This window comes from Bos grunniens, chromosome 5, assembly GCF_055505025.1.
Source record: "Bos grunniens cultivar Pamir isolate PY7600 chromosome 5, Bosgru_T2T1.0, whole genome shotgun sequence".
In the NCBI taxonomy this organism is placed as follows: domain Eukaryota; kingdom Metazoa; phylum Chordata; class Mammalia; order Artiodactyla; family Bovidae; genus Bos; species Bos grunniens.
The window spans coordinates 8,353,808-8,371,562 of record NC_141169.1 but is presented as its reverse complement, the minus strand read 5'-3'; the positions used below and the strand labels follow the sequence as shown (position 1 = coordinate 8,371,562).

The 17,755-nt window shown below is 34.4% G+C and overlaps 1 protein-coding gene across 8 annotated transcripts in view; it reads right to left on the bottom strand.

Annotated features, from left to right (window-relative positions):
* NAV3 (neuron navigator 3) overlaps positions 1 to 17,755 on the bottom strand; it is a 902,555-nt gene that overhangs the window by 78,946 nt on the left and 805,854 nt on the right. For 5 of the 8 annotated variants that reach the window (XR_015163426.1, XM_086398822.1, XM_086398818.1 and 2 more), the window contains 4 exons: positions 14,398 to 14,439; positions 12,844 to 13,004; positions 6,486 to 6,674; positions 3,908 to 3,960 (listed from right to left, as the gene is read on the bottom strand). Coding sequence is in view for 7 of the 8 variants with exons in the window: in XM_086398822.1 (XP_086254948.1) it covers positions 3,908 to 3,960; positions 6,486 to 6,674; positions 12,844 to 13,004; positions 14,398 to 14,439 (445 nt within the window). In the remaining variant the exon portion in view is untranslated. The remainder of the gene's footprint in view (positions 1 to 3,907; positions 3,961 to 6,485; positions 6,675 to 12,843; positions 13,005 to 14,397; positions 14,440 to 17,755) is intronic. The other 3 variants (XM_086398820.1, XM_086398821.1, XM_086398824.1) reach the window with 1 other exon arrangement.

Here is a 17,755-nt window from a genome sequence, read left to right as displayed (position 1 = left end):
TGAAACATGATTACTTCTCAGTGTTAAATAATGGTTTTGAAGCTGGCTCAATGTCCTCAAGGATGGTAAACAGTATAAAACATCTTGCCTAAATAAAATATATATTAGATGTTTCTTTATTCTGTAGGCCTTTCTTGGCCATTCATTTATCCTTTCAAATTTATTAATTAAAAAATATTTGCTTTATTATTAGCTGTGTGTTAGGAAATATGCTGAAGGGATCCACAAAGAACTAACACAGCCCTCACTCTTATTAAATCAATACAAAGTAGATTAAAAGTACAAAACCAGTTCAATACAATTTTTAATGTACAGCCACTCAGAAAACATCTATTGCAAAGATCAAAAATTTAAATACTTAATAGAACTAGACACATAAATAAAAAGTGCCCTGGGTATTAAAACACACACACACACACACACACACACAGCCTTCCTAGGCTATTTCCCCCCACTTTTCATAAAGATATGGATACTACAGAGTTATTTCTTTTCTTCAAGAAATGCAAAAGCACAATAATAACTAACAATGCAAAATCAGCTTCAGTGTCAGCAAGAGAAGAATCGGTGGAGGCTGGGTCTTGTCTGAGATCACACTAACATCTTGTGTGATGAGATCACACACAACATCTTAAAGGGGTGATGCTGTAAACACTAGTGGTAAAGACTTCCTGCCTATGCCTATGGGGGAGACGTAAGAGATGTGAGTTCAATCCTTGGGTCAGGAAGATCCCCTGGAGAAGGAAATGGCAATCCATTCCTGTATCCTTGCCTGGAAAATCCCATGGACAGAAGAGTCTGGCTGGCTACAGTCCATGGAGTCGCAAAGGGTTGGACACGACTGAAACAATTTAGCATGCGTAAACCTGGAAGAATTTCATCTCCATGTTGCTAGATATTCCACTTACTTTCAAAAGGAACTTAGAAATTAGAATTTTCATGTAAAACTCCATATTTCATGGTGTTGGCTTAGAATTAAAAACAAACACACAAACCCAAAGTTTGCCAAGGGTAACAGCTTGGTGGGTCAGATTGAGTCTGTGTTTTTCAACCAGTTTGTAATCTCACTGGATCTTTCTGCTCAAAAATTCTGAAAGATGATTTATTCAGCTTTATAACAAGATACTTTTGAAAATTTCACCAAATTATAATTGGTAGAGACTTCAAAAGCTGTATGTGAAGAAAGAATCCTTTCAGTTGGATTTATTGTACTTGTAACTTGACAGGCAAATGTCATCTTTGTTAGTTTAATATAATCTGATAAATTGTGTAAATGATGGTATCAAAGATTGTTTCTATCCCTGGTTCCTAAGAACAGTGTATTGCCTAATAAAACAAAGTGTCTAACAATCTTCTAAAAAAAATTTTTCTTTTCTTTTCTTTATTTTTTTGGTCATATAGCTTGGCTTGCGGGATCTTAGTCCTCCAACCAGGAACTGAACCCAGGCCCCTGGCAGTGCAAGTGTGGAGTCCTAACCACTGGATTGTCAGGGAACTCTTTAATTATTTCATGAAGGAATATCATGCACAACTGTATTACTTGCACTTGGCATAATTTCAAAAGGTGCAATTCACAAAGACTATGATATCAATGGTGCTCCCATGAAGTTTACAGTTTTTTTTTTAATTAATGGTATAGAATGACCCTCTTCTCTAATAATTGCAGAAGTCCCTTGAACAGACCGAATAGATCTGGCTGCTCTTTGCCAACTTATTTTACAGGTATAGTCCAAAGAAATTGAGCAACTTTTCTGATGTCAAAAATGTAAATCAACCGAATCTTTATCCACAGTCCTTAAGGAGGCATGGAAAAAAATGATAAACTGATTCTTCACTTCCTGGTTTGAAAAACACTTTCACAGATACCTTTTCTTTGCCAGTTAAATCTCAGTGCATTGGTAATGGAGCACTGGAGACAGAGTGACTCATCATCTGGAGTTTTCTCTTCATTATTCCACTAAAAATGCATTTATCTGAATTGTCTAAGGTTATCAGTACAAGTATATAATTTCCATCATTTCCAATAAAGCTATTTAAATTTCCTCATTTCTGAATAATATCACCTTCTCATGTTTTGATCACCTAATCCACTATTTTCACACTTAACATGAGCATCTATTTTATCACATAAACATGTGTGTATAGTCTCTTTATTTTCATCTCTTCCTACTTCATATTGTACTCTTAATGCAGTACTTCCCATTATACTTTCTAATTTACCCTTGTTATTTTGACATCTCCTGTAAACCTACAATATCCAATATAGTAGTCACAGGAACATGTGTCTATAAAATTTAAAGTTGTCTTTGTTTAGTCACTAAGTCGTGCCTGACTCTTTTGCAACCCCGTGGATTGTATCCTCCCCAGTTCCTCTGTCTGTGGGATTTCCCAGGTAAGAATACTAGAGTGGGTAGCGATTTCCTCCTCCAGAGGAGCTTTCTGAACCAGGGATGGAACCCACGTCTCCTGCATTGACAGGCAGACTCTTTACCATCTGAGCCACCAGGGAAGCCCAAATTTATAGTGCGCAAAATTAAAAATTCAGTTCCTTTGTCATACCACATACACTTCAAATACTCGATAGCCACATGTGACTAGAAGTTACTATATTATCTAGTACAGGTATGGAGTATTTTTATTATCACAGAAAGGCCTATTGGACTTGTATATACTAATTAGCCATCTGTTTTTCCTCAGCTCATGCTTTTTTTCTTCTTGAATTTTTCTCAGGCTACATGAAGGTGGTTTCTTATCCAAATACTGCTTCTGTATAATTTAAAATATGATGACAATGATGTTGCACCTTTGATCTTATAGAGAGACTTCAACTGCAAGGGTTCAATTCAGAATATACCTCCCCTCAAGCAGTGGTATTGGCCTAATAGGAGGAATACTACATCTTAACATATTTTGTTTGTTTGTTTGTTTCCAATACATTTTAACATGTCTCACTTTTTTCTCCATTTGCCCAAAACAGTAGATTTATCTAAACACTAACAGTAATTTAATTATTCTTAGATCTATTGACAATTTTAGTCATTAAAAGGAGAAATGATAAGAAAAATATTGCCTCTGCCAATGATAGTTTGATCTTGAGGAACTTTCTAAAGCAATAAGTATATAAGAGGGCCATAATATTTGAACTAATGCAAATGAATGAAAAAATCAGTATTGCCCTTAATGCTTAATTACTTGGTGACAGCTGAGGCTTTTGAACTTTTCATGAACTTTTAATATGAATTAGGGGTTAGTCATAATGTTCAAGCCTCAATGAGATTCATCAACTAAAATATACTTAGGATGAAGGAATTTTTTTTATAAAACATAACTCCCTGTAGGCTAATTTTTAGAAAAGCATGAAATTATAGTAACTGGGCAGAAAACTTACACTTGTAAAAACAAAATATATTTCACACACTGGAAAAATAAGTTGATATACTGGCATTTGTCTCTTAAGAAATTAAGTTTTAAAAATCACCCTCTTTAAGAAGATTTAGTTTAAAAATTCATTAAGCCTTTTAGGCTTTTACCCTTTAATACAATTTTCTCAAAAAATGAACTTAAAAAACAAAAAAAAAGAAAATGAAGAAAATGCCATAAAACAGTTACCAGTCAGAGAACCAAACAAAGAAAAGTGATCAGTATGATAAAGTTATGATGGAGAATAGTACATGGTTTTAAGGGTTTTGAGTCATAAACCATCAGATTTTATGAAGTTCAGTTTTTCATCCACTCATTGATTACAAATACAAGTGTGTTATAGAAGAATTGGTAGAGTACCTGCCTCCTTAGTGGATATGCAAGAGCTTAGAGTACACCTTTATGTCACTGTGAAACTTCTGTGTAAATGTCAACCTATTTAAAAAGATTGGCGAAGGCAAAACGTTTTTTTACAGCCAACACTTACCGTGGAGTACAGAGAAGAAGTGCTGGAGACCAGTGATAATGAAGAGCCATGAACTGAAGAAAGCAAAAAAGAACAAGAGGTAAAATAATGATTTCTGTTCAGAACCCCCAGGCCTTTACTGAAAAATGAAGAATGGGTGGTTAAGGAAAAAAAAATTGCATAAGAATCTGAGGACAAGCCTGCTGTTAATTTTTAGAGATCCAAAGGTTGAGCCATGGAAAGGTTCCATACTTGTCCCCTAAAGTACTTCCTCCATCACGTACAGAGAAGAATTGACAAATGCAAGCCCTTCTAGTACGCCAGGCACATATTGCAAACCAGAGCAAGCTCTCACACAATAATTAATCCGAAAATCAAGGACATCTTAAGTTACTATGAAAGTGTAAACTTATAAAAAAATTTATGTATTTTATTCTATTTCATTTTTTATACAACACAGGTTGATTTTCAGTATTTTTCTCCATATACGTTCAGGGAAATAAGCTATTTCAACATTATCTGTGATGAGCTTATTATACTCATTTAAATGAAGTATGGTTTCTTCATAATTTTAGTAATAGAAAAGTACTTATTTCAAGGAGGTGTCTCTTAGAAATTAAGAGTGGAAATTTTATACTGTCTTTTGGGGAGGTGTAGAAAAATATCATCTTGATCAGTTAACAGAATGATTTATTACTTCTGCAAGTCCAAGGTGTTAAGCTCAAAGGAGGATACAATTGTGCTTAATTATACTTGTAGAAAAGTTCTTCCTCTTTTCATGGGATAATATACAGTTATTTCTGCTTATTCATCCATTAAAGAAACATTAGTTGGGTACACACAATGTGACAGGCGCTTGCTAGATGCTGGGACTATAACACTGAATGTCACAATTCTCAGAGCTCAAAAAGAAATAGAAATACATGTGACTAAAAACAAAATCACAACGGGGCCACATAGATACTATCGAGAGCAATGTACTGGGTACTAAGCAAGCCCCAGGGGCGCTCACACCTGGTCTGGAGAGGTCTAGGAGAGCAGGTGGGATGATAATAAAGCAATGAATTTGAGAGCTATAAGGTCAGATTATTTATCCACATAAAGGAAGGCCAGAATTTCCAAGCATATAAACAGTATTCTCTCTGCCAGGGAAACACCATAGAAAGCCATGAGCATGTTTAGTACATCATTTTTCCAGTATTTTTTTTTTTTTATAAAAGGCCTATCTGTGAAGAGAGAGGTAGAACCATTTTAGAAATGCAACGACTTTACATTTCAGCTTTGTTATATTTTGTCTACATCTGCAGCTATCAGGAGGCTCTCAGGGTAGAATTCACTATCTGTCACAGTGAATTCAGTGGTTTGGTTAATATCGCAAAAGGCAGTGGCAACTGCAGTCAACTGATTTAGTAATCACCTGGTAAATAAACATACTACAACGATGACCTGAAGACCATCAATTTTCGCAGCTGCCTCAATTTTAGTCAGAAGATGCTTTAAATAAGAAGGTAGGAAGGGAAAAAATAAAGGAACAGAATTGCTCTTTACTGTGTTTTCATCCTTAGAAATTACAGACGCAGAAATCGGATGTAACAAAATTATGAAACTTTCTCAAGTTTATACCACAAAGAGACAGATGACCAGTATGTTTCAAGATCGAGTCTTTTCTGTTATAGAAACTTACTAAGCTCAGGATAGTATAGCTGACTGCCTCTGATTTTATTCTAAGGAATTTGGACTTCAATGTTTACCTTTGTTTTATTCTTAATGAAAAGTGCTTTATAAAATATGTGTCAAAACCAATACAATATTGTAAAGTAATTAACCTCCAATTAAAATAAATAAATTTATATAAAAAATAAAATGGGTGTCACAATTTTACTTTGTGAGCATTTAAAAATAAATTCATTAAATCAAAGAGGAAAATCTCTCAAATATTATTATCAAATTTCACATTTGGGGTTATACAGTTTAGAAAATTATATACCCTGGAAAATCAATTAAGCCTCTTGAGCTTTTCAAAGAGTATTTGTTATAAAGTGCTCATGTAGAATTTTACAATGATAAAGACACTTATTAGGTCAGGTGAGAATTTTAATGTGACAGATAAAGGAAATATAACTTATAAAGCAAAATGTAGGTGTATTAGGAATTCTTAAATGATATGATAATAAAAACTAACACCAGAGGGAGTTTCTGAGAATAAACGTTGGCAGCATGTGGTTGTTTCATATGAGGATTTTTTTCTGGTTTATGTATCTTTTGTGGTTTTTAACCAACTTGTCAAATGAAACATTCACTTTGATATTTGGCAAACCAAAGCAAATAGTCTCTAAAATTGCCCAGGTTTGTGTAGGAGGACACGAGATTTATTCTGAACTGTTCTATAGCCAAGTATTAATCTAAACTATGTCTGTCATATTTCCAAATGCATAAAGAAACAGAAGGTAATACAGACTAAAATGTCTTCAAGTTTCAGGGCTCCCGAAATGGAACTAGCCTACTTGATTTACTCTTGAAGGCATCCTTTTGACATGAGTGATATGATAGCTTTCAGGTCTGAGTTAACCAGCTTCATCCTTATTTCCCCCACGCCTACCTTCTTCCATGCTGTCCCTGAATGAGCCTGAATGACTGATGGCCCGTGGCCTCTCCTCCAGAGACGTGGCGCTCCCACAAAGCTGGGAGTCGTCATAGAGATCGAAGGACGAGTCTTGGGCTGGGATGCTGTTTGAGCGCATCATGCTGGGCCCAGGAAGGTTAAACTGAGAAAGATTGGTTGGGCTCACTGGAAAACAAAGTGCACACAGCCCATTATTCCGGGGCTTGGAATTTTGCCTCTGAAATTTTCAATAGCAGTTACAGTGGAGTCCCTCTTTTCTCTAGCACTTTCATGGGAAGCAGCATGTCAATTTCTAAAGCAATATTAAACAAAACCATCAAGTCACCTCTACTGTTTTTTCCTTGAAATGATATGGTATTTTCTGCTGCCCATTATGAAGAAAAAATTGTCTTCCTAGAGTCTGAACATTTATTTTTCGAGAAAAAGAAATCTAAATTTTCTAGGAAAACGTGTACGAAGCTTCCAACCAAAGACTTTCAGTCAGTTTGAGTTCTAAATTTTTGTCAGTTCATAATCAGAACCATCACTATTGTCAGAGTTAGGTTATAATAAAGAAAAATAAAAATGAAATATAATGTAAGGTACATGGTTATCCACAGCTCATTGTGACGTTAATCACTTAAAACTACTTTCCATTGTATCTAAGATGAGAACGTCACAGTGAGACTGTCAAAAGTCACAAACTTGTATTTCTCAAGCAATACCTTAAGTCTGTAATTTGAAACATGAATTTATTTACCCAGTGCCTACTGCCAAATAGTCCTAATAACATTCAAGTTTTTAGGCCAACTAATTGTCATTAATTTAAAGAAATATGTGGTTGACTGAATTGGAAAACAATATTGCTTTAAATTTGGAATAAAAGCAAAACAGAAAAATTAAGATATATATTTATCATAAATGCTAATAATTAAGAAATACAAGTTGTTATAGACATATGAGGAAGCAGGCAGGAGACATTTAAGATATGAAAAGAATGGCTGAGTACTTTCAAAATCTTGGAGAATTTATGTCTTTTGCTTAGAACTGGTCTGATAAATTTTCAAAACTTGCTATTTCTTTTCTTTGACATAGGCACTACATTTCTTAATGTAATTGCTGAATCTCAGAACAATGTAAAATATGGGGCATATATACTATGATATCTTTAGAAGACTGTCTCTTATTTGCCAGGTACTATGCTGGAAATTTTACAGGTATTAAGGAATCTGATAGAGCTAGTTGTGAACTGAAGTAAAATAAGACCAAGAAAAGTAACTTAAGACTTAGAATTATATCTATGTGTGCATATGTGACATATAATAATGAAAGAAAGAAACTTTGGATTTGCAAAGTCCCCAATCCACTGGAAGAAGGGAAGAAAGGGTGGAAAGTAGGGGGGCGGGAGAAAGGAGAGAGAGAGTAGAAGTTAAAGAAAGATCTTTCAGGTACATTCCTTCAGTCAGCAGTGACAAGTCAGTGATTGCTAAAGACAACCAACAGATACCCCAAAGGACATTCTGGATTCGAATGTGTGTGTTTAAGGTGTCTGGACGGGAGTAAATCTTACTATCTTAGGTTCACAGTATGAATTGACTTTTTGCTAAATGAATGAGGTACTGAATACATTTGCAAGTGCACCATTTTAATACATATATATATAGAGAGAGAGAGGTTAGAAACACACTTCATTCACTGACTTTGTGCAAATTCTTACAAAATGGTTGCAGATATATCCAGGTAAAGTTTCCTTATGTAATTTCAAAACATAACATTTAGCTCATTCAAAATGAAATAGTAATGAGGACTAGGACAGATTTCAAAAGGAATGGTTTGGAGTGAGAAGGATGGGACAAATTGAGAGAGTAGCACTGACATATATACACTACTGCTGCTGCTGCTAAGTCGCTTCCATAGTGTCTGACTCTGTGCGACCCCATAGATGGCAGCCCACCAGGCTCCCCCGTCCCTGGGATTTTCCAGACAAGAACACTGGAGTGGGTTGCCATTTCCTTCTCTAATGCATGAAAGTGAAAAGTGAAAGTGAAGTCGCTCAGCGGTGTCTGACTCTTAGCGACCCCATGGACTGCAGCCTACCAGGCTCCTCCGTCCATGGGATTTTCCAGGCAAGAGTACTGGAGTGGGGTGCCATTGCCTTCTCCGCATAGATACACTATCATGTGTAAAATAGCTAGCTAGGGGAAAGTTGTTGTAGAGGAGAAGGCTCAGCTCAGTGCTCTGTGGTGACCTAGACGGGTGGGATGGGGGTGACTAGGAGGAAGGCTCAAGAGGGAGGGTATGCATGTACACATGTAATCGACTTACTTTGTTGTACAGCAGAAACACAGCGTTATAAAGCAGTTATACTCTGATGTTAAAAATGACATAGGGATAGTAGCTGGCTTTGGGGGAAGCATGGATTGTGGCTGGGTTGCTAGATGGGTGGAAGGGAATTTCTGAGGTGTTGAGAATGTCCCGTCTTGACCAGAATGAGAGCTGCATGCATGTTCACTTGGAAATATTCATTAAACTGTGCTTTATATTTTAAAAATAAAAGGAATATGGGTATTTAGAAGCATTTCTGATAGTTTCTCCATTGGAAATATATTCATTCTATTTAAGAATGTTCAGTTAGTTAAATCTATAGCAGGTTTGCTTTTTTGTTACCATGGTTGAATAGAAAGATCAATATAGCAAGATCTCTGGTTTCAAGAGTGACCTCTAGAGGAGGTGACTGAGAGGTAGACAAATTAACAACATAAAAGAGACAGAGAAAAGCTATGTAATAGGAGACAAAAGTATGATGGACAGAGAATTTCTGTAATGGGACACAAATTAGTACAGGGCATCTAGTGGTAGCTTTACTTTCTACTTGCTTTAGGCAAATATTTCCATATCTACCCTTCAGTTTCTTCATAAATTAAAAAAAAAAAAGGAAATAAATGGACTCTAAGATCCATTTAAAGCCAGGGAACATGTAAACATTTCTAATAAGCAAGATATAGGTGTGACAAGATATTATGGAAAAAGAGGGCTACTGGCTTTGCCTTAAATTATATATCATACTAACATCACTGTTTTTATTAAATTATATGTTGATTAAATTATATGTGATGATCTGAGAACAGGAACTGACAGAAAGATGGAGTGGGTTTTTAAATACAGCAAGTGACTCCAGACTTTGCTGCCGTAGACATGTTAGCTAATGAGTTTATGATATTTTTCTAATAAAAGCTGTCATATGCAACCTACTTTTATTTTTTAAAATCTGGGAATATAACTATGAACTAGGTGGAGATTCAGAAAATGTTTATTTGATCATTTAAAGAACTTTAAAAGTGGAATATATCTAGATATAGGTAGTTTGTCATTGGTGGGTTTAGAGAAGCTAGAGCTGTCACAGGAACCTGCATAACAGATTCAAATTGAATCAGATGTAGGTTTCTTCCAACTGTGAGATCCTACTCTTCCTTGAGTATAGAAGAAAAGGCTTAATCCTGAATGGCTTAAGGGTGAATATGGAGAGGGAGTAGAAGGGCATTCAAGGTGTAGGGAGCTTTGGGAGTAAATGCAAAGAAACTTCCCATACAAAGGTATTTAAACATCACTCTATGTGAAAGTGAAAGTCACTCAATCCTGTCTGACTCTTTGCGACCCCATGGACAGTAGCCTGCCAGCCTCCTTTGTCCATGGAATTCTCCAGGCCAGAATACTGGTGTGGGTAGCCATTCCTTTCTCCAGGGATTGAAGCCAGGTCTCTCGCATTGCAGATGGATTCTTTACTGTCTGATCCCATCAAATATGTAGACTTTGAAAGTGACATGTTGATAGTAATGCTTCTACAGGGTAACCCTTGAGGCAAGGTGAAAAAGAATCTGAGCAACTGTCATCACCCATGGGACTATGACAATGTCTCACTAGGTTATGGGATGCCTCACAAGGACTGTGACCAATAGTAAATAAAATTGTATCCAATAATAATCTGTTTATGTAAGTTATATTCTGTAATGCTTTCTTGGAGAGGAATGATTTCTATTATAGCTATCATGCCAGAAACCATATACAAACCAGAGCTGACTTCGGCAGTAGCTCACAGTAGTCTACTAATAATGACATAATCGTAGTGACCTTAAATTTCTAATGTTTATTTTTTATATGTGATTTTTACAGTAATATCTCCACAAATTTTATATACAATATTAATATTTTTAGTGGGTAAGAATAAAAAGCATGGTTACTGCAACTCTTAAGTGTTTGTAATAATCACTTATCTTAGTGATTATTCAAAAAAATGATCAAATTGAAAACAAGTGATTACTAAAGTAAAATGTAGAACAATGCTACCCATATTCAAGTTACAGTGTTACATTGGATATATTTTTAAAATTTAATAATAAAGCAATTTTTACTTATGATTGCATTTTAATAGTATCCGCTCTCTTGCCTAATAAATGTAAGTTCCAGTGGTCTGGAAACACAACCAAAAGTCTTCAAAAGCAATTTTCATGGTTTTGAAACTAGTTATTTTGTCTTTGCTTGTAAAATGATACAGCATATCTGATATGAACCCACATACCCACTTATAAAATACAGGAGGCACATACAAGTGTGTGGATATGTATGGGAAGAACTTCCTTCATAAGTCCCAGTGCGTGAACACTTTGAGAGGTATGAAAGTAGAGATAGTAAGATCTATTTGAAACCTACTGCAATTCTCTGCTAGTGTAAGACATCTCTTTCTAATAAAAACGATGATGTAGCAGAGTCTACCAAGTCTGATACTCTATCTCTCGTCTCTTTGCACATGTTCGTCATTCCTTACAATATAACCTAAGTATTATGAATCTATTTAATACATGAGAAAATTGAAGTTAAATGACTGCTAATATCAGACACAGTAAGTAGTGAGTTTTTTCCTTCTCAACAAAAAATGGGATTGATTGAATCAAAATAATAACAATGGAAAAATAATGGAGTAAGGATTCACATATTCAGATTAACGTCAATTAATGAAAAGATTGACAGGAGGGAGCCGTGAGATACCCAGCAAATTCAGCAAACTAGGTGACATGGGTTTGATTTCAATATTGTGCAATATCAGATTTTGTTTCATATGTCTATGACTCTACAAAAACATTTCCATTTCATTTTTTGAAATCAAAGTTTTAAGCTTCCTGTTGCTTTTTATAAGTACAACTCAAAAGTAAAAGTTTTACCATCCTTCGCCATTATGGGACAAAGAAATCTCATCACTGTGTAGGTTCATCAGTAAAAATTTGGTGTTGGATATACATTCACTAGTATGTATAGAACGATAACCTAAATAACTGTTTTTCATTGTCATAATCTCTATAGCAAAACAGTTATAATAGAAGAGAAATAGCCTTGACTATCCCAGCAGGGGCCAAGTTTGAAAAGTCCAAATTATTAAAGAATTTGGACATTCTCCAAATGTCTATTCTCCAGAATATTGGAGATTCTCCAATAATGGACATTCTCCAGAATGTACTATTCATTCTGTTGGTCTATCATTACACAAAAAACCTCAAGTGAAAAAAATAATGTGACTATTTTATACATGACTTTATAGAAGAGACATCTATTTTTAAAAGCAATGGATCTGTTCAATGATAACTGGCATATTCAGGCTTTCATTATTTTGTCACATTCCCTTGTGTTTTCTGTGATGTTTGTGCAAATAATTTTATATTTTGTAAAAAGTTATGCTAAACACAAAGTAATCCAGTGGTTCAAATAATCATTTCTTTTCATTGCCTTCATCCAAAAATGTTCACAGGGTATTATCTTAATAGGAATTCTCATATGCATTTTAAGGAGAGTTTTAACTTTAAAATGAAGATGTGACTATGGAGTCATGGAATTATATTTTTTCTTCTTCTTAATTATTTCTATTTTCTTTTTCTTCTACAAAATGATAATTAATTTTCTTATAAGAATTAAAAAATTTAAACAGAAAAGAAGGAGGGGTTTTACTGGTTTCTAAGAGGACTCTGAGAAAACTCCTAGGTTTAAGGTCAGGTGTTCTGGCATCAGTTACTATCTCTGCCCCTTAAGATTAGTGATTTTTTTTTTTTTAAGTCAAAAAAATCTCTTTTTGCCTCTGGATCTTAGGATATAAAATAACAACAGTATTAACTATGTCAACTGGTTGTCATGAGAAATAAACTGTGTAATGCTTGGGAATTATTTGGGGGGTTGTAAATGTACAAATAAAAGGCAATGTTAAGGTGTCTATCCTTTTTAAATTAGCAATCCTTGTGAACGTATCCCAGGGTTCCTGGGAGAGTAGATGGTAAAAGGAACAAGATGAAATGGATGGTTTAGAAGATTTTACCCAAGTTGGAAAAGTGATATTTTCCTGTTGCAGAAGATGACATGGCAGAAGGGGACACCAGGGGTGACTGGTTGCCAGTATCCTGCAGCCCTCCAGTAGAATGGGAGCGTAACCACTCTTTGCCTTCCTCTTGGTTGGCCTGCCGAGACGATGGGGTGTATCTGCAAAACAGCACAGCTAAGACACTTCAGCACATCTGCAAGGGCAAGGCAATATCAGGACGAGAAAACAACTGAGAGGAGCTTACTATTCAGACTGAACAACATTCTCAAACAGATTGAATTTAATTATAATTGCTTAGTTCTTCCAGATGATTTGACACCATCTGTTTGAATCTCACAGGAAAAAAAAATAAAGGATTTTGAAAAGAAAATTATGTTCCTGTGAGATATTTGGTTGAAAATCATAAGCAACGAGCAGACAGCCAGGTTAATTGAGAAGGGCACAAAGCATGGTGTTTAGAAGGGCGTGAAGAGGGTGAAAACAGAAAGTAAATATGGTAGACAGTAGTTGTCCAGAGCCAAAGGAATTGGAGGGATGGTCACAATAAGACACAGGAAGCAGAACACAAAAGACAGATCTTTTTTAAAGGAAAGGGAAAACATTTATTTGGTTAAAAATGCCACTTGACACCATGTCTGGATTTTTTTTGTTTTTAATGGAAAGAGAAATAAACTTCCTTTATTAGAAAATAAATTTCTGGAACAAAATCTTAAAATGGAATATTTACAAACTGTTTGCTCTTGCTAAGAAACTGGAGAGAAGGAAGATAATAGATAAAGATCTAATAGGCCAGTATTCACTTTCGCCAGAGTAAGTAAATTCTTAGTTCCAAATAGCAGTCAACTTATCATGTTCATATAGTATCATATCTCTAGTAATAGTTCATTCCATATCTTCTCATTAGATAGAAGTGTACAGTAAAAGATAGCCATGCATTAAATTTTCATTTTATATTTTTTATGAACTTAATAATTATTTTGATATTATTATGAAATACTAATTTATGTCTGTACTGATTTGATAGATATCAGCACTTCTGAAAAACAGGAAAAAAAGCTCTTCTGAGTTTTTACCAGAAGGATTTCTTAAAAATTATCCCTTAATTACACTATTTGTCCTCTGATGATGAAAATAACTTTTCTTTGATTCAAATTAGAGCATCCTTCAATCTTTCAACATTCATTTGGCCACATGTGCAGACTATAGGGGTCGAGGCTTTTGTAGGCATATGCCTCCAAGATACAAACATTAGGGAAACTGATTTTATTCTTCAGAAGTGAGCTCTGAATTCTACTAAAATTGCTGCCCCCCAAATAATGTCTTTTACATCACATTTAATTTACTGGGTTTCGGCCTCTACCAAAAACTTCTACCTGAGGGCCATCTCACCAACTCCTTAGGCCAGGCCAGAGGAAACCTCAGGATTAAGAGTGAGTTGACCCTTGATGTCAGGTGCTTCTTTGCAAAGAAAGAAAGAAAGAGGCAGAGAGACAGCACACAACGTTTACGTAACAACAGAGAAGCAGCGACTGTGCTGAGAGAAATATATACCTTAGTCCCTTTTTGGGTAGTGTATTTCTGTCAAGCTGCATGCTGTTAAAACAAAGAAAACCCCTAAGGACATAATGTAAACAAACCTTCCAAACTATACATCCAACATCAATGACTCTGTTTGAAATCTGTTACACAAAATAAGGTTTTCTTTTTTTGTAAAAACATATTTAATGCTTAACTCATTGGAAAAGGCCAACCAAAGATTTCACTGTTGTAACTCATTCAATGATAACTTAGTGACAGGTCTATTTGAAGAATGATTAAGTTATATATTAACATACTTCTCCTCTAGATTCTATTTACCTAGTGCTACGGTAGGTTTTCCTTCCCCATGCAAATGACTAGATTTCTGCTATGATTTCACATGGAAGAGAATCATAGAGGAGGAATGAGAAAGATCTCTGCCTAAGTTAAAGTGGCATGTTCCAACAGACAGAGATGTAATAAATCCCCTTTCAATACTTATTTTTTGTATTTAAATGATCTTTAGTAAAAATAAAGGCAGATATATTCCTATTCACAGAAAAGAAGAGAAATATATAACTGCTTGAAATGTAATCCTTCTAGCGTCATTTATTTAAATATTTTAATACAATTAAACTATGCTATCTTTTCAAATTATAAATTGGAGGTTTAAAAGGCTATGAGTTTTCAACGTCTATTTTAAAGAATTCTCAATTGGTCCTAAAAAGGGAAGAAAGAATGTGTCTGGAGAAAATGAGAAGTGGCCTCCCTAAAAATAGAGGAAGAGGGTGTCAAGAATTAAGTGGGACGAGTCAAGGAATTTCTGTTATAATCTCCGGCATATGGATAACCAAATAATAAAATTAATTTGGATTTTCAGGATGATATCTGTTTCATTAAACTTCAAATGTCAAAATTGAATACACAGGATATGCACATGAGAATGATATAACATGAATGCCAACACGATGACTTGAAATTAATCACTAAAAATCAAAGCTAAAATGTTTTCTTCTATGGGTACTCCATTAATTAGCACTGCAATAGAAAGCATCCAAAGGCATTATCTTCTTTTACTTTATGTACTGGGAATGCCCAAATAGGGTAATCGTACAATTATGTAGAGGCCAATTCTAGTGTGTATCTTGACTCTAGATGTATTCTTAGTACATCTGTATTTTTAGTACAACAGAAAGGAATCATACTGAACAACTACACGAGTACTCTAAATATACACTACAACATGCTGAAGCACTGATAGCGTCGTAAGCTATTTTAAAGATTATCTCTTTCATATGTATGAATTTATTAAATTTTAACATCACAGAGAACAGTGAAAATAGGCATTGTTTTGCCCATGTTATTAACTGTGTAAACATTATGTGTTTGTATTGTACAGAGAATTTAATGAAAGGAAAATCAGAAAATAAGTTTACCAATAAAAGTTAAAATTTCAAGTAGAAATATCTGTTTGAACCTGGATATTAATGATTTTATAAGATAGATACTTATCACAAACGCTGAAAGGCTAAAAACTCGTACGTCTGCAGGAGCCAAGAGGGCAATGGGAATAAATGAAGTAGAAATGTTAACAGTCTGAAGAGGACAGGCAGTGTTTGTCTGAAGCCAGTAAATGTGGTACAGGATTTTAAAGGCAGGGTAGCTGGATCTGACAGTAAAAAACAAGCCAGACGTTTTTAAAGTTGGCTACAACTTTAAATTTTTTAAGGTTTGCTTTGGTCACAAAAAACAAAATGTACAAAACAAATGTGAACTAATTATAGCCAAGGGCTGCTCTGATCTAGAACAATTAGAGGAGAAAACTGTTATATTTTAAATAATTTGTTTATGATACTTTAATGAGAAATTTAGACCAAAATTAAAATCTATGTGAAAGCTATTTCTTTAATAGTATTAGAATAATAAATACCAATAAAGTCTTCTGAAATTGTAGATCAACAGGAAAGTCATTAACTTACATACATCTCTATTGTATCTTTCTAATCACTTTGTCTAAAATATTTAGACTTTGGCACATCTATTTGGCTTCCTTAGTGTTCCCAACATTATGTGGACTATGTAATTAAGCCAGGGTCTCTGATAGGATCTAATTTTCTCTTCGAGGGATCATATAGTTCTTGGGTGTACTTTAAAGGATTAGAATGGATTGCTGGTTGCTTGCAATTTTGTTCACAAGAAAAAAAAGTACAACTTCTTATATCAAAAATTATTTCAATCAAGTAATTTATTGGAAGAAACTAGTTAATGTTTATATTGTATACCATAACTATGAAGATAATTTGCTTTTTCACAGTTTAATAGTCATGAATATATCTTACTAAGAATAAAAGGTAAAAATTTCATCTCTTCAAAATTAGCTTTAAAATTTAGTTTAGAAAAATTATTTATCTATTTATACCAGAACACATCCATCCGCAAAACTGGTCTATTTGAAGACTGAAAACCAAGTTTAAAAAGATTTGTTTAAAGGGAATAATTAACTGTATATTTGTCAGTGTATTTCCATAGTTAAATATATATATATATATATATATATATATATATATATACACACTGACTTCTGCTAGAATACAGATCAAAGTAAAATATTAACACCGCATTTATATTGCAGCTATGAAACTCAGCAATATTATCAACTAGATTTGTTTTAGAGTTACTTGGTTACAAATAATTACTTGACCACTTTCCTGTGTTTTAATGTATGAATGCCAAAGAAATGAGTTGATGGCTAAATGGTCAACTTGTGGTCATATTCATGATAAAAATAATCAGTATTTTGGAAGGTGAGTATGTTAACAAATAACCTGTTTGCAGTGTGCTATGTTTGAGGTGATACGTCATCATCAACAATAGACTGAATAAAAGTTTGTGAAAGTTATCAGGCATTTTCAGTGACCTGTGGCACTTTCACAAATAACACAATTAAGATATCCAGCCAAGGGCATTTCTGAAAACTTTAGGTGTGCCAAGAAACAAACAGCATTAAGTTCATCAGGGAAAACCAGGCAGGTTTAAGATACATTCCTGGGGAAAAGAGTCAGTACCAAAATATCTGAGAAAGGATTTTTTTAGGGAGGAGAATCCAGAGTCTTCTTGGCCAACAGAGATGCTTTATCTTAAGTATATTAGGTAAGGAATGCCTTCGTATGGTCATTTTAAGTTTAAAGGAAAACTAATTAATTGAATCAATGAGAAATATCTTGTAATGTAGTTTAAAAAGGGCCTAATAAAAATGTCACTAGAGTTGTAATTTTGTCTAAGAATTCGTATCTGACAACTGATCTTTTTTTTTCCCAATTCAACTAGGATTCCTAGCTATCCATTTGCTATTTTTCCAAAGAAATGCTAATAAAGCCACCTGAACATTTCA